Source organism: Urocitellus parryii, chromosome 8 (assembly GCF_045843805.1).
Source record: "Urocitellus parryii isolate mUroPar1 chromosome 8, mUroPar1.hap1, whole genome shotgun sequence".
NCBI classification, from domain to species: Eukaryota; Metazoa; Chordata; class Mammalia; order Rodentia; family Sciuridae; genus Urocitellus; species Urocitellus parryii.
In genome coordinates, this window is record NC_135538.1 from 91,773,780 (window position 1) to 91,801,027 (window position 27,248).

At 34.9% G+C, this 27,248-nt stretch overlaps 1 protein-coding gene across 1 annotated transcript in view; it reads left to right on the forward strand.

The window, feature by feature from the left end:
- Positions 1-27,248, forward strand: part of Eys (EGF-like photoreceptor maintenance factor) — a 1,574,159-nt gene that overhangs the window by 1,297,388 nt on the left and 249,523 nt on the right. Inside the window, 1 exon segment of the mRNA XM_077801488.1 lies at positions 21,056-21,164. Coding sequence (XP_077657614.1) covers positions 21,056-21,164 — 109 coding nt within the window.

A 27,248-nucleotide genomic window follows, 5' to 3' on the forward strand; every position in this document is an offset into this window, starting at 1 on the left:
GTGTATGCCCTCATTGTTCACCTGCATGATTTCTAGGTCTTCCCCAATGGCCTCCCTGCCTAAATTCTAACCACCTTCCACAAAAAGCCCACAGTAATATCACTAATACATCTAGACTAATGTCATTACATTATAAAACTGATTATTTTACCTTTCCAAATACCTCAAACTCCACCCTACTCCATAACACTTACAGTCCTAACATCTTTGATGCCTTTAGCATGTGCTGTTTTCTAGGCTGGAACAGAAGAAAAGAAAACACCCATTCAGATAGATTTTAGATGTCACTTTATATTACTCTGTTATACAATCTTAAAAGATTACCTGTTTAGTCATTACAGGGAGAACAAGAATAAATCAAAATTCTCACTGAAAATGTTTTCAGACATGTAGCACTGCTCTTTATTGCTACTACAAGCTAATACTTTCAACAAGATGAAAAGTAAAGCTTTCCAAGCCAAAACTTCAGAGGTAAGCCCAGAATCCAATTTTAATAGGACATGCTAGAGTGAAATTCTAAGAATGTATAATCAGATTTTCTAATAATCGCTTTCTTATGTAAGTTTAAATGTAATAGAATTGAAAGAAGTGAAAATTAAACATTTCTTTAAAAGCAGTGCAGTGAAGTTTTTAAAAAGAAAAAAGCATTTAGGATGTCATGAAAATGCAATTAGTACGCAGTTAGAAAAAAAATAAGCAGCATCAATTTGAAGATTATCCTCTTACTGAGATTTATTTGAGTAATGTGTCAAATTTCGTCTGCACATTTTCAGTGATCCAGTTGTGTCTCACATGTTCCTTTCCCTTGATTTCATAAAATGATATATTAACTCTCCAGAGGCAGGTGAAAATGAACATATTGTAGACACCAAAGAACCACACCAGAACACTTGCTATGCCTGTCTGGTTTTCTCAGTGAATATTGCAGACATGTTTGAAGTCACAGTTCCTTATCTATATACGCTTTTCCTAGTTCCCTTCTCTTCCTTGTGAATCAGAGATTTTTAAGGCTGCCTTTGCACTTACTCTCATGGATAGAGATCCCATAAAATTCATCTTAAAAGGTTTTCTCCATGGGAATGCAGTATTCAGGAACTTGGTGGTAATTTAAATTGTTCTAATGCTGTAATATAGATCTACCAAACTAGATGAGTAAATATAAATTCACCACAATCCTGCATCAAGACAGACTGAATGGATACCATCTCTTACTGTCCCTATAATTAAGAAAAAATTCCCATTAGTAAATTTTATCCAACTAGCACCATGGACACTTTAGTCCAGGTTAAGACCTTGCTATGAGATCCTATCCTGTATGATGTAGGATGTATAGTCCCATCCCTGGCTGCTAGTGCAAGATGTCACTAGCATCCATTCCATCCCTCACTCCCCAGTTGTAAAATCTTCAAACACTGACAAATATCTTTTGGAGAAGGACAGAATCTTGCCTGCCTAAGAAACACTACATTCAACTGTGCTATTTTGAAGCCTATGAGTGAATCCAGCTATAGCCTGTTTTCATACAACTCATGAACTAAGAATCGTTTTTGCATTTTTCAAGAGTTGTAAAGAGAATATGTGGCCGGGTTTCCAGGGAATAATAAGAAAACTATGCATTAGAGAGTGCAGGTAGCCCACAGAGTCCAAAATGTTGACTTCTCATACTGTACAGAAAAAGCCTGTTGATCCTCAAGATGAATAAAGTTCCAGGAAATTAAGTGACCTATTTACTTCTACATATTCTGACATCGAGTCTTGTTCTTGAATTATTCCCAGATTCTTGCACTTCTGCTTTATATTTAATATGTGGCAATTAGTGATTAAAATAGGGTTTCCTCATAAGAAAGTGCAGTAATGGTGATTATTTTAAGTTTGAAGTTGATGATACTACTCCTTACCTACTGTTTGAACCCGTTAAACCTATCTCGTATCTTCATTTATAAAACCTATTTGGGGGAAAAAATAGGCTAATATATTAATATGTCCTACATTCTAAAATATTAGCACTTGGATTTTTTTCCTACTTAGTTTTAGAAAACAACATGAATTTTGAACTGTAATTTGACATTGAAATCCAGAGAATGGTAGGCAGCATTGAATTGTGTAGCTGTTCCTCTGTTTCTGAACATAATGCCACTTTTACTTCTGAATAGAAGGAAAAATGCCATGTTATTTAAAATGCTCACTATCTCACATGACAATAGGATGTTAATATTAGAAATATGCATTTTCATCTTGCTTCGGCTTAAACTCTTTTTTTTTCTTTTGTGGTAAGAGTATAACTATATGTCATTTATTACTGTTCATTGTATATTGAATATTGTTTGGTTTGTTGCAGCTATAAGACTCATACCCAAGACCCACACCTTCTAGGAAAGCATTCTACTTCTGAATATATCCCCAACCATTATAATTATCCTTTTTTAATATGTATTTTTTTAGTTGGAAGTGGACAGAATACCTTTATTTTATTTTTATGTGGTGCTGTGGATTGAACTCAGTGCCTCACACCTGCCAGGTAAACACTCTATCACTGATCCTCAGCCCCAGCCCTATTATTCTTCTTAATGTCATAGATGCATATTTCTTGGCTTGTGTTTCCTTTGACCTTCACAACTTTAAGGAGGCATAGAATAGTACACACATTCACAAACTTGTCTGCACATTGAATCATAAGCTTCTGGCACCTATTCCCCACCCTTACCTTCATAGATTGGAAATTAATTGATCTGTAATATTGTTTGAGTGTTGTTAAATTTTTAAGGCCCTTTCCCCTTAGGGTTTCCAACATGGAGACAAGTTTATAGACTACTGGTGGGGGATTTCAGCATGCAAACCAGGGCTGGGCTACTTAGGGCCACATTTGGGTTCTGCTCCTTGAGAGCTTATGCAGGTCTTGCCTTCCAGGACTTGGTTCTCTCATCTACAAAATGGATACCATAAGATAACATTGCCTATTTCTGGAGGTGCTTGTAATATATATTTAATATATTTAAAAAAAAACTTTTGTTTTATGGCATTTAGTAAGTCTGATTTAGTCAGTACTAGTGGTAATGGTAGTATTGTCACTTTTTATTACCCTCAATCACTCTCTTCTTTTTTCATTCATTTTAATTTAGCACTTAATGGACCCTAGATCTGGCCTACCATTTAATATGAATGCACTCTTCTTGTAGACTATTACCTATTACAGGCATGACCAATGACAAATTGTTAGGAATCTGGATTCATTTTTACTTCGTTGAATTTATGTTGATTGGATCAGTATTCCTGAAAAATCTGACTACACTATGAAAATGTTTGAGATACTGCTGCTTTCAGGTTTTTGTTAAGGCCTAACTTCTTTAGATTTTATATATATATATATATATATATACATATATATATATATATATATCTTAACAATAATTCAACTCACTATTCAATATGTATATTCCAATTTCATCTATGTCCAAGTAACATTATCACTATTGAATTCATGTATTTAAAACATTATTAATATGACTAAAGTTCTAGGAAACTTAACAATTTGTAATTTTTCCAAAAACTAAATTTATCTTATTGTTAGCCATGCCTGACTTGAATGTAATTAAATAAACCTATGAAATGTTTTCAAAGAGAATTTAGATAGACTAGAAATTTTGACAATACACACTTTATACCCACATTTGCAAAATTTGTTTTAAGAAATCTGCAGCAAAATTTCTGACCAATTTTAGACCAGAATTAACTGTATTATAACTATCACTGCTTTCTTACAACTCACTTATTAATACTCTTTCCTAAACTCAAAGATAAAATGATCCCTTGAACATTTACCAAAAATATTTCTTAAAATACAATTCTTAATACTTTTAACTTTCATTCTAATCCCCTAGAAGAGGTAGAATATCATGTCTCTCCAGAATTCTGTGAGAAACCACCTTGAATAGCTATGTACCTATTAGAGTAAAAGGAAGAAGATTGTGATAAATGGTAAGAACTTATTTAAGGAGAATTTTGAGTGGATATATGAGAAGTAGGAAAAACATGATAATCCAATTTTAAAGATGGGCAACATACTTTAATAGACATTTCTGCAAAGAAGACATAAAAATTCATGAGATATAATAATAAATATAAATTTGGTCTCTGCCAGAGTTTCAAACACAGAAACTCCTGAATGATAAAGGTGACAGGAGCATCTTTGTTACCATATCTGGATTCTTAGCCTGATTCATAGCTTAGGAGCCTTGAAGACTCTTGAAATCTCTTTTGGGAAGGAGAAAAAGGTTGGTAATTGAATTAATCCCAAATAGCCAATTTTTTTACTTAATCATGCCTACACAATGGAACCTCCATAAAATCCCTAAACAATAGAGTTCCCAGAGCTTCTGACCTGATGAGCATACTGAGGTTCTAAGAGGATGGTGTAGTTGGAGAAGGCATGGAGCTCCACAGCTTTCCCCATACCTTTCCCTTTGCATCTCTTCAATTTAGCTATTCCCTCATGGTGTTCTAGTAATAATAATAACAATCTTGTAATAATAATTAAACTGTTTCCCTGAGATCTATGAGCCACAATAGCAAATTACTGAACCTGAGGAAGGGCCATGAGAACCCCCAATCTGAAGCTAAGTCAATCAGAAGTATGAGTAACCACTACTGTGAATGACCTCTGAATTGAGGAGAATTATTATGGTACTGAGTCCATAACTTGTGGGATGTGCACTAACTCTGGAGAGTTGATGTCAGAATCGAGTTACATTATAGGACTCCCAAATAGAGTCCACATAAAATTGGAGAAGTACTTGGTGTAGAAAACCTACACATTTGGTGTCAGGGTGTTGTTAAGTATAGGAAAACAGTTTTTCCCTTTAACAGCTAGTAAGTACTCAAGGAGATGTTCAAAATCATTTGTTGTTAAGGAAAAGCAGATCAAAACCATGTGAGGTACCACTTCACAACAAATTCAATGGTCATAATCTTTTTAATGTGAAATAATAAGTGTTGGTGAAAATGTGGATAAATTGGGATGCTTGTAAGTTGCTGATAAGAATGTAAAAGGGCACATCTACTGTAAAAAACAATGGTTCAAAAAGTTAAACACAAAATTACTATATGATTCATCAATTCTACTTCTTGGTATGTAACCAAAACAACTAAAAACAGGGACTCAGATGCCCATGTTCACAACAGGATTGTTCACAGTAGTCAAAATCTGGAAACAACACAAGTATCCACCAGCAGACAAATGGATAAGCAACATGGACTATACAAACAGTGGAATGTTTTCCAGTCTTAAGAAGGGATAAAGTTCTGATAAATGTTACAACACGGATGAACCTTGGAAAATTTATGCTAAGTGAAATAATCTAAACACAGAAATACAATTACTATATGATCCTAGTTTTATGCACTATCTAGAAGAGGCAAATTCACAGAGACAGAAGTTAGACTACAGATTACTATGGGTTGGAGAGAGAACAAAATGAGAAATTATTGCTTAATGGTTACAGACTTTCAATTTGGGGTAATGAAGATTTTTTTTAAATAGTGGCAATATTAGCATAACACTGTAAACGTGTTTAATGCCATTGAATTTGTGCACTTAAAAGTGGTTAGAATGGTAAATTTTATGTTGAATGTGTTTTACTAAAATAAGAACAAGCTAGAAAAAAATATAACCCATGAATAGATTCTGGGATACCTGAGTGCTGAAAGACATAAAAGGCCATATAGTGTGCCTGTCTTTTATTTATTCCCAGAAAGTTTTTAAACAGGGAGGAAAAATTTTAAAAACTAGGAAATCATCCAAACCCCTTTCATACATTTATTGCCAGTAGATGAAAACCGGTATGACTTACATGAAAAGTAATTTGGAAAACATTTGATAAGAATTACAAACACATAAATTCTCTTACTTGGTAATTCTAATCATAGATACTTATTTTACAGATAAAAGTTATTAATTGCACCACAGTTTGTAGTAGAAAACAAATGCAAATAACCTAATCATCCATGGAGAGAGAGTAGTTAAGTAAAAATAAAAAACATCCATACAATGTATAATGCAATACTGTGCCATATTAAAAAGAAGTAATGAGGAGATTCTTTCTGTCATGGTAGAAAACAATATCCATGATGGGTTAAATAGCAAAAGCACAATCCAGAGAATATGTGCAGTATGTGTGTGTATGCACACACACATGCATACATATATAATTTCTTACAGATGTAGAGAGAGGCTTTGGATAAGTAGATGAGAAATAAGTGGCACTGCTTTTTCCAGGCAATATACTGTGTGACTTGGGATAAGGTGGTAGGGAAATATTGGATTCTAAAAGCTTATTTATCTTAGACCATGTGAATGCATGCCTACACATACATAATAAATGTTATAACATAAAATCTTTTTAATTCATTCATTGTGGGAGATTTTTCCAATCTCCTTCTTTTTATAATAAGACCTACAATTTATTAGCTGATAAACATTCACTCTGTTTTTACTTTGAAACTGTTTCTCAAGATGTGCATTATTGATTATTTAGGCTGGAGCCTTCATTGTTGTTCAGGGCTGTTTGGTGTATCATAGGATGTTTAGCAGCATCCCTGACCTGTATCTACTACATGTCAGGAGCATCCTCATTGCCTGCTCTATAACAAACAAACTTCTTTCTAGACATTGCCAAATGTTCCTGGGGCAAAAACTTCAAGTCAAAAACCACTGCCTTGAGATAGCCCATGGAGGTTGCTGAACATAGTACTTAAGAAAATGCTCAACACACAGTACCTATAAGAAAAAGAAAGGAAGGAAGGAAAGAATCGCTTCCATAAACAGCATCATTGTTCTTTGAATAATGAAGAAATGCCTTTGTCACATAATGAGCTCTCTTCCAGATGGAATATTAAAAGAGAAGCTGAAGGTCATTCTTCACAAAGTCTTTAAAAATTATATTCCTTCAGGGTAGGAGAATAGACCATGCATCTCAAAATCCTTCACCTCACTCAGACTCCTCCGTTAGCCTACTCTGTGTTGGCACTTACAGATATATGACTGTTAACTGTGAGAAATTCTTTCTGAAAAAGTTTGTCAGTTCTGTTATTCTGCTGATAAAAAGTGAATGGAGCCATGTTGTATTTTGACATTTTGCAAAAGACCATGAAGAGAGAAACAGGGGATTGTTTTTAATCTTACGTCCTAGAAGACTAGTAGACCTCAGTTGATCCTTAAAACACTCTATTTAACTATTTCAGGATTAAACATTTAATCATTTGTGTATTTTAATATTTCTGATATGTCTAGTGGGTTTTCCCCCCTTTGGAAAACTATTACTTCAACTCACTCTATGCTCTTGCTGATATGTACACAAATGAAGAATCCCTTCTCAATTCAGAAAATGCTCTGAGTAGAGAGGATACTTAGGAAGCCTATAGCAAGGTTAATAAAGGTTCCTCATCTGTGGACAGTTCTTTGTTCTTCCATTCACATTTTTACAATGTAAGTTAGAAGACATTTTGCAGTATCATAATTCTTGGATTCACAGCAAATCTTTGAAGAAAACAGTGGGGATACTCCATCTTTCCACAATGTCACCATTGAAATCGTTCTATGGCATAAAAAAATATATGATTTTAACATTTGTATTATTTTCCCCATGACACTAACACTATCAGATGATTCAAAGTTAAAGTAATACATCATGGACATCATTTCAGTCAGCTTTTCTTCACTGTGACCAAAAGATTCAACAAGAACAATTTAGAGAAGGAAAACTTCATTAGGGGGCTCACAGTTTCAAAGGTCACTTTCTATAGATGACTGATTTCATTGCTCTGAGCCTGAGGTAAAGCAGAACATCATGATGGAAAGGTGTGGAGAGGGAAAGCAGCTCAGAACATGACAACCAGGCAGCTGGGAGAGCTCTGCTCACCAGAGACAAAATAAAACCCCAAAGGTACACCCCCCAATGACCCACAATCTCTGGGCACTTCCCACCTGCATGCAGTTACCACTCAGTTAATCAATATCAGTAGATTAATGCAGAGATAAGGTTCAAGCTCTCATAAACCAATCACTTCACCTTCTAATTTTCTTGCATTCATTGTCTTACACATGAGCTTTTGGGGGATATCTCATATTTAAACCATAACAGGCATGTTTGTTCCACTGGCCGTGTACAACAAAACATCTGTGATTGGTAAAAACCCTTGAATATCAATGCTTCTTTTTATTATAGATAGTAAATATAATCCTTTCCCCAAAAAAGCAATCAAAAAATAAAATACAAGGGGAATGTTTTAGACTCTAAATTATCAAACAGTAATGGAATGAAAATAGTGGGATTTTTTTTTACCATTTCTTTCCAGTTACTACTGTGAGTATATTCACCCCCAAGAAGCCCTTAATATCAGGAAATAATGTATATAATCCCCCCTTGCACTTTACAGGGATCTGTTAGAATGCTTTTATTGCTCTATCTGAATTGTAACAAATTAAGATACTAGCTCTGAGATGTTTGCAATGGATTTTTGTTGATTATATCAGTGTTTTCTGTCTGATTGGACTACCCTGTGAAAATGTTAAAGAGGGAGATACACTGTCGCTCTCTGATCTGCCTATTTCAGGGCCTCTCCCCAACTGAGATATTTGTTAAACCCAAAACAATTAGATTATCTGTATATCTTAATAGGATGTCCACTTACAATTCAATATGCACACATTCTGAACTTTTCAAAGGAAACTGCCTTAATTTATGCTTCCAAATGAGAATCTTTCTCTCTCTCTCTCTCTCTCTCTCTCTCTCTCTCTCTCTCTCACACAAACACACACACACACACACACACACACACACACACCTTCACGTCTTTTCTCAGGGCTAAGTGGCAATAAACTTAGCACCAAGGTTTATGGACATGATGTGGGAATAAGATGGCTGATGACATGGGAATAAGATGGCTGCATCATGGTGTCCCAACATGTTATTTCTCATATGAAATGCACGTGTCTGGAAGAGAATGCAAAGGTTTAGAAGGGAGTTTGAAATATACAAACTCCTTTGCATATCAGAAACACACAGAAATGTGAGTAACATTTCTACTTACTTGTTAGGTCAGAGATGGGCTTATCATCAAGAGTACATCAACGGCTATCTTCACTTCATTAATGAGTTGATGTACTGAAGGACTGGCCCTTCACACAGGAGAGCAGCTAGAACTACCATTCAGCTGTGAATAAAGTAGGCAGCAAGTAAAGGAAAAGCATTTCTATAAAAAAAAAAAATCCACTGATCTATTGGGTCCCATAGAGACATCGGTTCAGCCAATGTACATTTCATGTGCAATATACATTACACACTGTGCTCCCACCTAAGGTTACCAAGGAGAATCAGACACAGCCTTGCTCTGCGCAATAGAAGGCCAGAGAGAAAAAGAGATATAAAACAAACAGCCACAGAACAATATAACCTGACCTGATTTTTACTGGAAATTATCAAAGACTATTAAACCAAACAAGACCTCATATTATAACAAAGCAACCTTCTGAACATTTTAGAGTCCTCAAATTCACCATCTCCAAGACAAAGAAATTCCATATTGGTAGGTCACAAATGCTCCCAAATAAATTCACTGAAACAACTTGCTAGGCATTATGATTCCCTTCCAGGCACCTTCCTGTGAACCTGCCACCAATGGAGTACCAACACTAGAAAGTGTGGTAGTACACCTCTCTCTTTTCCTGCTACTTGTTGTCAACAGTCTAGAAGGAGTGTTTGTGGGTCCCAACAGATTTTTCTTTCAAATTCCTTTCTCTCCTTAACACTCATATAAGTCTCTAGTCCTGGCGATAGATACCATGGAACCTGAGAAGGTCCAGGCATAGTACAGTAATTAAGAAAGAAGAGGCTGAGGACATAAGGAGCACAGTAGATGAAATGTTATGATTAAGGAAGAGAGGGTGGAGGAAGTCCTCCATCTTAAGAGATCAGGGCAAGTGCAGAGACAAAGTGCTTTCAAGAAACAAAGGAAAATAAAAAGCCAAGGAATTCATAATATGCTACTAATGAAAGGTAGATCAACTGAATTGAGGTGATGAAATGGAAATTTATAGTATTTACACTAGGTTACTCTAGTAATGCAGCCACATCAATGTTTATAGCAGCTCAACTCACAATAACTAAACTGTGGAGCCAACATAGATGCCCTTCAATAGATGAATGGATGAAGAAACTGTGGTATATATACACAATGGAATATTACTCAGCATGAAGAGAAAATAAAATTATGGCATTTGCAGGTAAATGGATGGAGTTGCAGAATATCATGCTAAGTGAAGTAAGCCAGTCCCAAAAAAACAAAAGCCGAATGTTCTCTCTGATAAGTGGATGCTGAACCATAATGGGGGGGAGGGGCCAAACATGGGGAAAATTGAGGAACTTTGATAGGGCAAAGGGGAGGGTGGTATGGGAAGGGAGCCTGGAGGAGGAAAGATGGTGGAATGAGATGGACATCATTACCCTAGGTACATGTATGACTGCACATATGGTGCGAGGATACATCGAGTACAACCATATATATGTAAAGATGTGCTGCAATTGTGTACAAATAATCAAAATGCATTCTGTTGTCATATATACCTAATTAAAACAAATTAATTAATATTTTCACTAAGAATTAATAGAACTAAGTAACACAGTAGCTAAGAGCATCAATTCCTGAGCCATCACTTATAGGTTCAAAGCCCAGCTGTGTCACTCATGGATGGTGTGCCTGTGAACATACAACCTAATCCCTTGGCACCTCAAGTTTCTCATCTTTAAGTGTGAAGAATGCTTTCACTTTCCTCATAGGATATATATTACTGAATGTTTTTAAGTACTTGGGATGAAGCCTTGTTCATAATAAATGCTGCATAAATATTTATTAAATAAAGTGAATAATTCAATTATAATCTTTGAAAAAAGCCATTCTAAGAGTAAATACATAGACCTCATGAGGGTCTCTATCACTGTGAAATACTGGAATGTGTCTGATGGGTCAAGTGTCACAAAGGAGGTGACATAAAGCAACACAACCCCATGTAGTAGAGAACTGGGGCAGGGATAGGGGGAGTTCACTGAAGATGATAAAGAAAGAAAAAAAATCTAAAGACTAGAGAAAAGATATTTCCCATTTGTTTCTGAGCAGCAAAATAGGCAAGCACTTCTGAGTAAATGCCGTGCTTTTGTTTTTGCTTCATGGGCAGCAATCAAGAAATCCTAGCTAATCAGGTACAGTGGTACAGGTTTGTGAACGCAGCTACTCGTGAGGCTGAGGCAGGAGGATTTCAAATTCAAGGCCAGGCTCCGCAACTTAACTAGGCCCTGTCCCAAAATAAAATAAAAAGGACTGGGAATGTAGCTCAATGGCAAAATGTCCCTTTATCATACCTAATACTACAAAAAGAAAGAGAAAGAAAGAAAGAAAGAAAGAAGAAAGAAAGAAAGAAAGAAAGAAAGAAAGAAAGAAAGAAAGAAAGAAAGAAAGAAAGAAAGAAAAGAAAGCAAGCTTGTATGAGCAAGAGTATCCCATTCTGACTTGCTGTATCTGCTTGAATGCAACCTTAAAGATGTTGCACAAATGTCACCTCTCATAACACCACCCCACACTGTCAGTGCTAGTGCCTTGGCCAGCATCCTCTGCTTTCAGTGAAAACTGACCTATATGAGAAGGACCATGTCTTTTCAATTCACTCTCAAGGACCTTCAAATGGCAATGTTTTCTTTGCCTCCACTTCTCCATTAGCTAGCACACTGTTTCTTGTAAGCATTCAATCATGTGTCCTTGGAATCAGAGATCCATTTTCTTTTGCATATAAAGTCATGCCTGAAAAAAATAATTTCTTTTATACTTTATTTTACTACAAAAACTTTTCTTTTTTCCTCCTATTTCTTATTATTTTACCTCATACTAAGTTATTTGGAGATTGAGACTACACAAATACATTAAATTAACACAGTCTATAGATTTTAGAGCTTATTTAATTTCATTGTGGTCTTGAGCCTATGAGCTTTATAGTAATTTTGTTTGCTATTTGTATCAAGTGGTACAAAACATTCAAATCATCTCTAACTGTCAGTGATTTTTCTCTGTATATGAGATGATGTGACTTTTGTTTCCACTTGGAGTATTTCATGTATCATCTTCTGGAAAAATTCCAAAACTTTTAGTGTAATTGTTTTCCTTATAGGGAACAACTCCAGCAATATATTTTCTTCATTGTAAGAGGCAAAACAAAGCATATTTTTTGTCATCATCATGATCACTTATTCAAATAAATACCCTTCAATCTTTAAATTAAAAGTACACTCATGGAAACATTAATAAGAAATGGAGTCAAAATTAAAGGAGTCATTCTTCATTCAATCAATAAGGCTCCATTGCAGATATTCATCAATTCCATTTCTATGTCAGTTATTTTAAATTTTTTTCTTGTCTGGGTTATTACCACATTGAAAGTTTGTTTGAGGTAAGAATTTAGTTTGACTTTTTTTTTTCTTTTCTTATAGGAAAGTTTAAAGATGAAGAAGTCATGTTTGCCAAAATGTGTGAGAAAGACAGGGGAGAAGATAAATGTAAAGCCTCAGAAATCATTAGGAACAGGGTACGTCTCAGAATAAGACATAGATGTTCTTGATCAAAGAAAATGAAATAAACTGAGAGGCAAAGGACATAGATGGCGAGCTAGCTGGCAAAGAATTGTGAAACCAAAGAGCTATCGATCTCAGGCATGGCCCACTGAATCACACTCAGTCTTTCTACACTAGAGCGATGAGAAATTTACAACTTTGGCCTAGAAAGTGCTTCTGAAATTTAAACCTTTTTCATCTTTACTAATCTACTTTCATAGTTTTAAAGAAACGCTAGGATGATTGTTACTGACCTTACTTGATTAAACATGATACAACATGAATACTTTAGCATTAAAATATTTTTGCTTCTTAAGTAAATTTAAATTAAAATGCACCACCAGGAAAATTACATACTTCGAATAGTACTAATCATGCAGAAACTGTAGTATTTAGAAAACAAGGAAAATACACACTTACTGTTAACATTCAGTAATTTTATAGAAAATAATCTCTTGGTGTAACATATCTTTTAAAAAGTGAAAGGAACACAATGGCCTTTTCCTGAAGAAAACATATCTTTGGGTTCACTTACCACCATACAGGAGTGAATTTGCACATGCCAACTTCACCAGAATTACTTTGTTCTCAACCTTGGTAATCTGTTTATTATCTAATTGAGTTTTTCCATATGATCTTTCAACTTGGAAAATTTTACTTTCTCAAAATATTAAAGTGTCTGAGTTTAAGTGTTAGAGAGGAAAGGATTAGCAGTCAATATTTTTAGCTTCTGAGATTTGATTGATTAGCTAAAGGATTGGATACAAATAGACCTCTAAACTGTTAAAAAATAAGTAACACTGAGCAAATCAATTTGGGATGAGAATGGTAAAGTTAAATATTATCTGATACTTGTAAGCTGACCATGTATTAGAGGTAAAATTCTTTGAATCCACATTCATCATCAGAGTGAATTAATTGAATATAGAGGTGTGAACTAACTGATTAAAAGGAAGGGAGATTTTCTATTGAAATTCCCAATGAAATGCTTATAGCACAGTTGAGTTTGGAGGCTTTCTTAATGTTCTTGTTCTAAGAGAATGATTAAAGACTACTAAGAAATGTGCAAGAAACTTCGGAAACTCTTAAAAACTCAGCTACTTTTTAAGAATCCATTATCAGAGGAAAAAGGGAAGAGGGTACTAATTTGTACCCATAAGCCAATTTCCCTGGCCTAAATACTCTCACCTTGGTCAATTTCAAGATAACAACATGGATTCACTAACCATGGAGTTGGGATGAGATGTGCAAAAACAGGCTGCTTCAGCACACCACTGACCCTGAAACTCCTCCTCATCATGTTCAGACAGATTAAAGCTGGATGTCAGGCTAACACAAAAAGGGGAATAAATAAAAACTAAGAAACACAGTAACCTTTCTGCATGCAAAATTTAAATGTGTATGATTGTAATTGTTATTATGCGGATATTTTTACAAGGTATGAAAAACAAAAGAATTTGAGCTGTTGACATGTGTAGAGGTGCTACCAGGAGGTAGGAAAATCTGCAAAATAAGCTGTGGGTCCCACTGCACATGAATTGGATATGTGTAATCAGAAGAAAAATCACGGTTCCTAGAAAATCTCAGATGCTCGTGATGGCTGGTTGGATGTTCCCTTGACGACTGCTCTGGTTAATCAAGGGTGTGAGCGAAGCTCCTGCTCAGCAGTCCTCAGGAATCATCGCAGAGCCTTTTATCATATCAGTTGTTCACAGGAAAATGACTTGGTTTTCTCTGTAATTTATTAGTAAATATATTTGAGGTTTTTTTTCTCCCTCCTTTGTTAGAGGGAAGACTAGTTAAAACCCGCTAAAATCAATTACCCTTGCATGACTGTCATTCAGGGACAAAGAGTCCTCATGACAGCCACTTATTAAAGACCATGAAATGCTCTATGTACATGCTATTTGTATAGCCAGGCTGCCCAGTTCCTTGATGCTCTCAACAAAAAGGAATGCTTCAAGATGCTTTTGGTGTGTTTATGTTGCTTTTGTTTGACAAAGTGCCTGACACTATGGCTTTTGTGCCTGATTAAGTTTTTGCTCTGCTGTAACATTCAGGTTGTGCTGAGTTGCCCTAACAACCTAAGGAAATATGGTTGTGTTGAAAGGTATGTATGAAAATCATCACATTCTTGAATAACAGTTTCTTAAATTTGCTCACACAGCAATGACAGTGGCATTAGATATGTTAACTGGGAAAGAAAGCTGTATGTCTCTGGACAGTTTCATCCATATTGTCTGATGTATAATCTTTGAAGCATATTTTTCCATGTTTTCTAGTTACAAACAGAAAGCTAAAATAATCACACTATCAATTAGATCCCAAGTTAGTCTTCCTACAGACCAAATACCTTTCAATGCCTTCATATCTGTCATGTATCTTTACTGCCATCTGCTGACATTGAGTCTCTGGGCTATCAGCCTCCATCCCAGCTATTCTCATGCAGAGCTGAACATTTGGCTGAACGTGGAGATCAGAGCTGCTAACAAACAAATTCATCCTCCCACAATTGTAAGCCTAACCTAGGAAGATTCTTTTAAATGAAATTTCTGAACTGGCATTTAATGAGTTAACTATCTACTATCTTCAGAGCAATTGACATATATTCATTTGGTAAAGGTTAAGACTAGTCATTCTTCATTAGAACTTCAATAGTTATTAACTTGGAGATTCATTTAACTGCTATGTATATTGCAAGTTAGCTATATGGAAATCTGATGTTTTGCTTTACTTTAAAAATCTAACAGGAAAGAGAGAGAGAGAGACAGAGAGAGAGAGATGGAGGGAAGGAGGGAGGAAGGGAGGGGAAAAGAGAGAAGTGGTGAGGGAAGAAGGGAAATGGGAGGGAAGGAAAAGCAAAGGAAGGGAAAAGATGAAACAACTTACTAGCAAATTTAATTCAAGCTCAAAACAGCTAAAATCTAATATAAACGAGCCAGGATCATAGCTGGGTAATAGCCAAGCCTAGTGACAAGAAAAAAGAACATTTATGCTTTGCACCTGTGAAAGCATTCAGTATTATCATCAATTTTGCAATATTCCCTAGAAGCAATTGGTGCTGTTCAATTCTGTTACTGTTATACCATGACTTCATGCTGCAATTATACATGAACTATGTTTTCTGTGCTTTTAGCACAACAATGCAATAGTCCTTTAAAGTGTTTAATTTCATTATGGTTTAATGCTAGTGAGTCATATAACTCCCAGACTTGACAAACCTAACATAGATGACTTGGAAAGAAAAAAAAATCCATATTTTCTATTTTTCTCTGGAAGGAAACAAACCACTATACTTGTGGGTTTTTGAAATATACCACTGGAAAAATATGTAAGACAGCTGCACCCAAACGCCTTTAGCACACAACAAACCTGAGATGGAAAAGCCAAAGAAATTAGGCCTTTCAAATTTAAGCCTATAAAATCAGAAAGGTACTTCCAAATGGCTTGTTTAATTTTTCATCATTCTCCTCACAGATCAAAGATAACTTTCTGTTTACATGGCCCTTCAAAGGCAAGAGCTTAGGGTTTTTTTTTAATAATCAAAAAATTGTTCCCTTTATTGAACAATATTATGGTACAAAATTCTGATGTCTTTTTCAGATTTAAAAAATGTAATGATATTAAATTTTATAATAGCATAATATTTAAAACAACACAATATTCAAGCATGGCATTCAGATTTTTCACAAAACACATTTTCTACCAGATTAAAAATCTTTATTCATTTATATCATTTGTATATCTTTATGGGGTATATCACAGCAATTCAATATAGGTGTACAAGTTTTTTTCTTAATATCAAAATGAGTGGGATGTCTAGTCAAGATGACTTCGTAACTTCACACTTTGACACTCCTCCTCAATGTCTAACACATAGCTGTGATAGAGAAAATTTCTAAAAATAAGACAACTAAAAACATAAAGCCAAGTTCAAAACAGGATAAACATCTCCCCTAGACAAGAAAAAGAGGAAAATGAAAAGTAGTAAATGAGCTAAAACTGCTGGCTCGCCAAGATATAATCCTAGAAAGGGAAGCTCAGTGTGCATCGGGGAAAATAAACTACTTGCTCAAGAATGATTGTGAAATATTTTATATAGATACAGAGATGATAGGTAGAAAAGGAAGAAGGAAGGAAGGAAGGAAGGAAGGAAGGAAGGAAGGAAGGACGGAAGGAAGGAAGGAAGGGCAAGCAGGAGGATAAACACACAGAGAAAGACTGCAATCTGAGTTTCTGACTTAGCTTCCAGCCCAGAAAAACCACAGACTGCAGACAAGTAGTAGGTCCTGAACTTCACCAAGAATCCTCTGTCAGCTGTGTGCATGGACCTGTAGACACCTTCAATATCATTATAGGACAGAATTACCAGTATCCATTATCCAAGATTCTGGTCTAGATGTGAGAGGATCTGACAGGACTCTCATGATGCAGGCAGGGTTGGGCATAGAAGAAGAGCACAAGAGAACAAGAGTGGAAATAAGGAAAAGAGAAAAAAAACAAAAACATTCCCATTCAAAATGAGCCTGCGCATCTCAGTATCAGAACATATGATATAGAGAATGGAACAAAGCAAAAAACTCATGCAATATGAATCACTCTAAATAATTCTTATGAGTCTACTAAAAACTATAAAATAAATATTTGTAGGATACCAGAATGCACAAATGAAGAAATAACTTTCAGCTAAAAAAAGAAATTATAAAATCAAATAGGCAGAGAGTAAATACAAAAATTATGGAAAAGATTCAAAATCTTGAAAATAAAAAATAATCAGAAAAATTTAAAACTCAGTCAATAGAACAAACTCTATAGTCAGGAGACAAAGAAACAAATGATACCCGAGAATAATACTGGACAGAGAAATAGTGATTTATTTTAAAGAACAAAAACAAGATTAAGAAATTTAGAAGATACATATATGGCTTCAAAAAAATGAAATGGAAAAGTCAGGGAATATCAAAAAGCAATATGTGAAGTTCAGTTAAGAATTTTTACAAATGGAAAGAATATATAATTTCTAAGATCAAAAGTGCATGTGAGTATAGAGAAGAATTTACAATGATTAACCCACACCCACACTCATTATCCCAAGTACATACAGGATCTTAAAGCTGCCAGAGAAGAAAAGTTAAAGTAACAAAAGAAGAGCTTTTACATTGAACTGAGAATGGCTTCACATCAGCAATTGAAAGCAGAATATAATCAGATACTATATTTAAAGTTCTAAAAGAAAAATCAATTTAAAATTCTCAGCAGTTAAGCCATTATTCAGGGGTGAAATGAAGTGTGATATGACGATGGGTTTACTATCCACAGATACAAGAGGTATTAAAGGTACTTAGGAAGAAGGTAGGTAGAGAGGTGAACCTGGAGGAAAGGCATAGAACCCAAGAAACAACAGAAAAACGTTGCCAAAATCGTTAGACCTTTAAAAAATCAATTTCCATGAAAATAGAAGAGAGACAGAGGAAGAAGGGGAGGGAAAGGGGGAGCACAGGGGAATCAATCAAGCCAATTGATGGATGAGTATGTATGAAGATGTCACAATGAATCCTGTTATTTTATAAAATAACAATGCACCAATTTTAAAAATGAAAAATACCATAAATAAATAAACTTCAAAATCAATTGGAAAAGTGTATGTTCATCTTACGGGGTAAAAATAGAAAATATATGTTCTATGTCCAACATTCATAAAATACAAATTAAAAAACACACAGATTAAGCATCATCCTTAGTCTCAGCATATAGTGATAGCCATTGAAAATATTAGTGAAAGCAATTCTGGTATCATCTCATTGCATATTTTTATAAAAGTTATGTCATATGACTCAAATTGTCTTCATTTTTCTATTTCGCATATACATCCTTCCATGTAAATTATTATCCTATAACTCTAGCATAGGAACTGAATAACATTAAATTATATAAAGTATTTGACTTAACTCATAAACCTATCACATCCACTTTTCATTTATTTACATTTTTACAACCCTTTCCTTGGTTTTCGATACACAGAACTTACAGATTGTTCAGGTCCTTCTAAAAGTTTACAAATAAAATGTCCTTTCCAAATCAAATGTTTCAGCCATATTGGTTAACATCATTATAGATCTAAAGAACAAAACTATTAAGAACACCAGGAAAAAAATGTTCCATTCATCAAGTTTTACTTTTTAAAATAATTCAAATTGAGTATTTGATTTTGAACTCCATTACAAGCAATATTAGTAGAAGTAGATGAACACTTCAACTTGACTGTGTAATTTATTTTCATAAAAATCTCTTTAGAGATCCCTGTCTAGTCAGCAAATAATTGCTTTAACTCAGATTTTAATATTAGCACTGAATGATTTATGTACATTAAATAATGTGATTCTCACTAACCATTTATGAGCTAAGAATGATTATCTCCCTTCTGTGGATAATCACACTTCAGGGAAGAAAGGTTAAGTGGTTTGCCTAAGATCACTCAGGCAGTCAATGGATTATCTCAAAATATGATCCTTGAGTCTTTAAATCATTAGACTGTGCAGACCTCAGCAATACTTGAAAGGCATAAGGGATATGCACTTAGATTTTTCATCAAATGATTTATATGGCAAAATATCTAATTTGTTTATAGAGCATTTCTTTGTTTCTTACAACACAATTTAGTCTATAAACAAATACAACCTATTATAAAAATGAATGTGATAAGAATCTCCCCATGGGGAAAACTCTTGTGGATTTAAAGTAGCAATTTCCAAAATAGTATACAAACTAAGCAGACAATAGAATCAGCTATTTGTTGAAGGGTCAGAGGGAGAAAGGGAGGAATAACAGAAAGGAGATAAAGTGACTTCCTTTGCAGAACTGCAGCTCAGGTTCAGATTCCAACAAACTCTAAATGAAAGCAAGAGAAATCATATTGTTAGTAAAGATGTGCATTCCCCAAATCTATTCCTTCCATCTCCAGTAGGAAGCATCCATGCATGTCAGCCTGACCATAATCAACGATGATGGCAAGTGGCTTCATAGATCCCTACAGTACAGTTCACACAAACTGGAAACTCTTAGAATTTAAGAATATTCTGAAGTGATCTGATCAGAATTAGAAATGACTTTGGTAAACTTGAGTGGAAGCCAAAAATGTAGTGGAATGATTTATTGAAGGAACGCTATAAGATGTGTATTTTTAGGTAAGAGGACAGAAGGAGCCACCCAAGAGCTAGGCATTTTGTAGGAAGATAGGGAAGGAAAGGGCTCTGGCTTGTTTTTCTCCATTCATCTAAGCCTATAGTTATTTAAATAATAATAATGAAATAATTTAAGCAATAATTATTTAATAAAATTGACTTTGTGTATTTTAAAAGTAGAATGAACAATGACTTGGGTTTACTAGGAATGTTCCTAGTTTTTGCACTGAAAGTTCATCATCCTAAAAAAAATCCCTATGGATCAAGGCAAACTGGAAAGACTGTTCAAAATTCAAAGTAAAATTTAATCTATGATCACTGTCCAAAATTTAAAAAATACAAATATATCAAAATTAGAATTAATATCATTCACATTCTCAGTATGCAGAAATAGCTATCAATAATATCAGTAAATATATTTCTATTTTCTCTACAGAATAAACTTTATAATAGTGCCAGTTAATACTGCTACATACGGCAAGTGTCTAGGTAATATCATTGGATTTGTCTTTTAAAATTCTAAATGAAGTGTTTTTAAAGAACGCCAAGTACTTTGTTATATGTGCCTATTCATCTGATTGCATCAATTTAGAAACTCCTGATAAATTTTCAATTGTGTGTTGACCATTTCTGCTATTCATTCTTCAAATTCCCTTAACCTTACACTTTTCTTTATCTCTGAAACAGTACCAGCTGGTACATTAGCAGCATGCTTTCTGAGTTCTGATAACTGTATCACAGTGTAATCTCACTGCTCAGGGGTATGCAGCCTTTCATTTCTTATTCCATTTCTATTTCCCCTGTAGGCCAAGGAGGAGAATTTTCTACCTAGGGAGTTTAGCATCATTTAACATTGATGTTACTTGTCCAACAATCTCCTATGTGAGTAAGACCATATGTCAACCACAGTTAGCACTTAAAATTTATCAATACCTACTTATACACATAAAGCTCTTTTTGTTTTGTAGGGGATTTAACTTTCTGAATGCATTTCAAGACTTGATTGAAAGTCAGGAGGAGAGAAGGAAAATGAAATGCAGTGTTAGAAAAAGAAATATATCTTTTATCTATCCGAAAATGTTCACAGTTGGTTGAAGCCATATTTCAGGATTATTGTGATCCATAAAGTACCTCTCTCATTGAAGTAGTACTTACCATCCATGTGTGAAGTCACTCTGTTCTTGCCGATAACGCATACAATAATGGCCTCTTCTGTTTTACTTCTAGCTTCACGATGCCGGGTGACAGTCCTGGGTTTGCCTGTATGATTGAAATGGCTGTATATGGAAAACCTCCATTATGGAAAAAAGACACAGAGGTTCCAGATACCTCTCAGGTAGGTCTGCAAATATCTAGTTTCAAATGCTAATTGTGCCCTTAGCATTTCAAATAACTATTCACTTTATGTTATTAAGCATTAATCATATTTCTCAGTGGGACAGATTATTTGTAAAAACTCTCAGCAAAGCACCAGAAATTTTATCTCATTCTTTAGGTTATAATTAAATATTTGACTTTGCCTATTACTAAAATGTTTTGTTAAACTTGAAAATAAACTGATTTTTCTGTTACACTTTGAATTTAATATATTGTGCTTGATTTTAAAAAAAAAGACAATTTAAAGAATGAGAAAGTAACAAGATACAACAAAACTTATAAAACTTACAAAACTTATAATACAAAACTTGTATTATTGTTTTCATAGTATGTGATAGGACTCTTGCAGTCTTGTTTACAAGCCCACTCTCAGCCTTCTAGATTTGCACTAGCTGGGATTTTTTTCTTAGAAACATCAAATCAAGCTAAATTGGAAGAACAGAGGATGTCTGTCTCTCCAGAGACCAAGCAATGTGCTGAATTCTTTTCATTTTAATGATGTGGTTGGTTATATGCTTCTTAGTATGACTTTCTGGCAACAGAGTTAAGATAAAGAATTCTTGGTTCATTTGTCAATGTAGAGAGTTAATCTGTATAATTAGAGCTCTAAAGTGCTAATTTTGGTGCACATTAAAATTTGCAATATGCACTGCCCTAGCAAATTGGAAATTTCATTTCATTTCCATTTCTTTTGTATAGTTTCTTGTTGTGTGTATATAGTCATCCAAAGGAAGCACACACAAACATCTAACATTTGTCTAAGCACATTATATTTTCCAAACTATGGCCAAACTATGCATTATCTCATTTGATATTTACAATAACACTGCAAAGTAAAAGTGATTATCTCTTTTCTATGGCTGAGGAAACTGAATATAGGCTTGTACAAAATTTTATAGTAATAATGATAGAGACTTGACTCCAGTCATTTTGATTCCTTACCCTTTTTTGTTCTTGTATTACACTCTACCACTCTTGACTTGCTACTGCAGCAAAGTTAAAACTGTTCAAGTGAGTTGTTTAGGTAGCAACAAAGTTATCTCATGTTTTAAAAAGTCATGCCAAGAGAGCTAAATATTTGTACTCAAGACATGGAATATTCTAGTGGTCCAAGATATATGAAACACTCAGAGTTTTTTGAAAAAATATCAACATAAAATATTTATTATAATTACATCTATGTTAACTCTGTATAGTTATCATTTTGATACTAAAAACTCCATATTTTCTTATAAATAACATGTGCTGTGCTAACATAGACATTGATGAATCACATAACTAATAAATAGAATTAAAATGCTCAATATATATTTATTGTTGAATACTTCAAATATGACTTATAGTCTCTTTGACATCAGTCACTTGTCCTTGAGGCTGACTAAATAAAATACTGATCAGAATGTCCCAGATAATGCACAGGCACACACAGAGACCCAGTACATGAGAACAGATTAAAATAGAAAATAATTTGGATAATTTGAGGAGGTAAATAAAGAATGCATGCAGGCTTTCTAAAGCCTCACTTGCTCTTCACTACTATTACTATAGGAGGCACCACAGCTTTTACAGCTCTTGGTCTTCTAGTGTTCAGTCCAACTCAAGTGCTCCAGAGTCTGAGTGGATAAGTCTCTGTATGCTACCTCCTAACTTTTATTAACCACAAATTTCAGTTCAGTCATTCTGTGGAGGTCGAGCGTGATGGGATTCTCTGGACCAGACCCCAGTTCCAGGGTTCTGGTACAGACAAACATTCCCTAACTTAACAATGGTTCTACTTACATTTTTTTTTTTTTTACTTTACAATGATGCCAAGGAACAAGCATTCAGTAGAAGCCACACTTGTAGCTCCAAGTCAGCCACGTATTCATTAGGGTGTATAACTAGTACTCTCGGGTGTACTGTGTGGCTAAGCTGTGATGTGCAGTAGGTTAGACGTACTAAGTGCATTTTTACTGACAATTTTTCCAGCTGACAATGGGCTTATTTAGACATAGTCCCTTCTAAGCCAAGGAGCATCAGTTTCATCCTCAGCACCCTCTTGGAACCAGCCTCCTTGATAAATGCCCTCTTCTTTCCAAGTCTTGACAGGAACTTGTCCGAGAAAAGACACCTAGAGATGGCTTCCAGTTGTGAATTGTACCTATTCACTGTAGAATGTGGAGGTGTATAGAATAAAGACATAAGCACTGAGAAAATTGTGAGGCAAAGCCATTTAATTCTAAGAGTCATTGTCTTTGACACAGACTATCAAAAAAAAAAAAAGGTGCCTTTGACTCCTTATAGTATTCTGTATTTCTCTACATATCTATTTTATAATTTCATATATTTTAATGATGCTTTCTAGAGTCCTTTTATTTCAACTTGAAGGACACCCTTTAGCATATGTAGTAAAGCAGGTCTAGTGATGAACTCCCTCAGTTTTTGTTTATCTGGGAAAGACTTTCTGTCCTTTTCATCTTTGAAGGACAATTTTACCCAGATACAGCATTCTTGGTTGGCAGATTTTTTCAGCACTTTGAGTATATCATCCTTCTAACGTGAAAGGTTTTGAGAAGTTTGTGTGGAGAAATATGCTGTGAGTCTCATGGGAGTTTCAGTTTTTGTGACAAGTCACTTTTCTCTTAAATCTTCCAAAATTCTCATTGACTTTCAACAGTCTCATCACAACGTGACTCAGAGTGGACTTCTTTAGGACTATTCCACTGGGAGTCCTTTGGGCTTCTTGAATCTAAGTGCCCATTTCCTTTCCAAATTTTCAGTTTTCAGGTATTATTTTTTTCAAATAACCTTTCCCTGTTTCTTCTCCCCAGCTCCTCTTTTCCCCCTCCCCCCCTCATCCCTCCCTCTCTCCCCTTTCTCCACTTCCCCCTCCCCCTCCTCCCTCCTTCTCCTTCTTCTGTTTCTTCTTCCATAAGGTATATATTGACTCACCTAATGCTGTCTTTAAGTTCCTTAGACTTTCTTCAGTCTTTTTACATTTTCTTCTTATTTCTCTAACTGGATAATTTCAAATGATCTGGCTTCTGGTTAACTGATTCTCTGTCTTCTGTTTGATTAAATATGCTCTTGAACTTCAGTGAATTTTTAAATTTTAGGTATTTTTTAAGCTTCTGATTAGTTCATTTTTGCATGTTCTTTTTCTCTGATGATAATCTCATTTGTGCACCATTTTCCTGAACTCATTGAACACTTTTAAGACTGTTAGTTTGAATTCTTTGTCAGGTAGTTTAAATACCTCTGTTTATTTAGGATTGGTTTCTAGAGATTTACTTTGTTCCTTTGGTGGAGATACAGTTTCCTGTTTATTCCTGTACGTTGTAACTTCCATAGGATTCACACATTTGGAAAAAAAGAAAAGAAATAGCTACCTCTCCCAGTCTTTTTGGACTGACTTGATACAGGGAAAGATGTTTACAAGACAGCAAGGATAGAGACTGAGAGTCTCTCAGTCTTTTTCTGTAGCTGTGTCTTCTCTGATCTTGTACATGCAAACTCCCAATTGGAGTGATTTACCAGTTTCTTTTTTCAAGAGCTCATAACCTCTTTCTCCCTTGAGTGTCTGACTGCGGTGCTGCAGGTTCTCTAGAACACAAGTTAGCCAACTCCTTCTCAGTAACCTTCAGGTTTCTAAAGTATGATAGGTTCCATCAGCTCTCCAAGTTGGGCAACACAGAAATCAGCCCCTCAGGCATCCCTCTGCTAAGCCAGAACATTGGATGCATGCTCCACTCTTCTTTTCTCTCCCATTCCCCTGAGAGACAGGCTGCCAATCTACATTGCCCTCTCTATGCTGTACCCTGGGTGTTCTAAAGCAGAGTCAAGTTTTCCAGTGCTCTTTTGTTATCAACATCTCCTAGGTATATATAGTATACTGGGTCCCACTGATTCTCTGAGACAAATAGGACAGAAACTAGTACCATGAGCAGTCTCCCAAAAATATAAAACATTGGATCCCATTCTTTCCCTCCCCAGGAAGAAGCTGAGAATTGAGATTTTTTTTTTTTTTTCCCACTCACCCATACTGAGTCATCCAGACTGGGACTGTGGTGAATGACTGTGTACTAGTCCAAACTGTCACCTTTGTTCTTGATGATCCCCAGTATGGCACCATTTCCTGTCAATGCTTAGATTCAGACAAAATAGATTTTGATCCCTTGGGGAGCTCACCAAAGATTCTATATGCAGGTCATGTTTCAATCTTCTCTTTTCCTCCCTAGTGAGAAACTGGAGCTGAGAGTTTTCTCCTAACTGGACCATGCTATACTGAAGGAATGAATTTTCCTTCCAGATTCAGTGCAGCTGATTTCATGCTTGCCTGGCATGCAGAAGCCCCTTAACTATTTTCTAGGTTTCTGACAAAGGGAACCGATCCATGCTCTTTTTAATCTGTGTCCTTGGGTGAAGGAGAGTCTGAGACTCCTATTCTGCCCTCTTGCTGACCGGTAAATAATTTCTTTATGACTTATTTCTCCAGTTCACATTAAGATCTTAAGACATATAATTCCACTTCCTTCTTTTACATTTATACTTCCCTAGATCAATTTGTTCACAGGGTAGCAACTCAATTCATTGATTATTTCACTAAAGTTCAGTTATTTCTTGGATAAGGTAAGAAGCGATAATTTGGGGAACATTCTCTGGAAAGCCTAGAAATCAGATATTTAACTATGAGATTTGGAACCTCAGAAGACCACTAATATTGATCAAATTTTTAACTATAATCACTTTATACAGGCTACTTCATATCAATCGCATACATGATTCAATAACTTCCAAATAAGCACTGCCTTGTTTTCTATGCCATGTCCATTGAATATGGAGGATAAACAAGAAAAGTTATATGACATTTCTTTTGTATGGTATGCAGAGAGAACTTCACATATGCTGAATCTGGCAAAATAATAAGGACCTTATGCATCAAAACTCGGAAAAGTGGCTTAAAAGATAAATAGGAGATGAAGGAAAAGCAGGACTGAGTTTCATGAAACAAGTCATTTGTAACAAATATGAAACCTTCTAATTTAAAGGCTACAGACTTCAGAGAACATGACCAAGGTGGAAGCCATCCCCCAAAATGGTTTTAAATGAATATAGAAGAGACTGAGTTCTCAACAGATTGTCATAACATAAGGCCAAGCAAGAGAAAGGGTTTTTTGTTTTTTGGGGTTTTTTTTTTAACTGCAAAGGGACAAGGATTTAGATAAATTCTGCTTCTGCTTTTTGATCCCTTTTCACTCATTGTCTCCAAATGTGAAAAGTTATTTAAGTAAATCCTTTTACTGAAATACTTTACCCACCATCTTATCCACCTTTTTTCCAAAACTTCATGCTTCTTGTTTTGAATTGTTTGCATACAATTCAGCTAATACTTAAAACTTGATAGTGATTCTTAAATAAAATTCAGTTAATTTCCAATATAAGTTATCATATTCTTAAACAAATACAAGTATACTCTGATAATTAATCTTAACCAAAATTGCATTTGCAGTTTCCTGTCCATATTTCATTAACAAAAAAAAAGGTCATTTAACTTGGAAAATAGAATCAATGATGCAAAACAAAACATAGAATCAAGATAGCATTACATAAATTTATGTAATACTATAATGTCAAAACTAAAAGAAAGTAAAAAAAGAAATAGGACAAGTTATCCAGCAAACACTCCCCCATCCAAGCTTATAGAAATTTGCATATATTCTTGTTTTATTTGCAGTTATTATAAAATAGCAACTATGTTCTTTTTATAGAGATTCTGAGAGGAAAGGAGAGTTCATTCTTGAAGATGTAGGGACCTTTTCTCTCTGTCACCATTTATCATCTTTTTTATCTTGATGATTTCTCCTTGATTGTCCATGTCTGTTCTCTGTGCTTTTATCTTGTAAGATCATATCCTGATGTCAGACTCTATTCTCCATAGTCTGATTCACAAGAAATTATTAGAAAAGACTTATTTTAAAGACCTGTCTCCTTGGGAATGATTATACACGCAAAAGGCAGCTCTCAGATAATTGAGAGTCTGGGGATAGAGGAAGTCAACCATTTT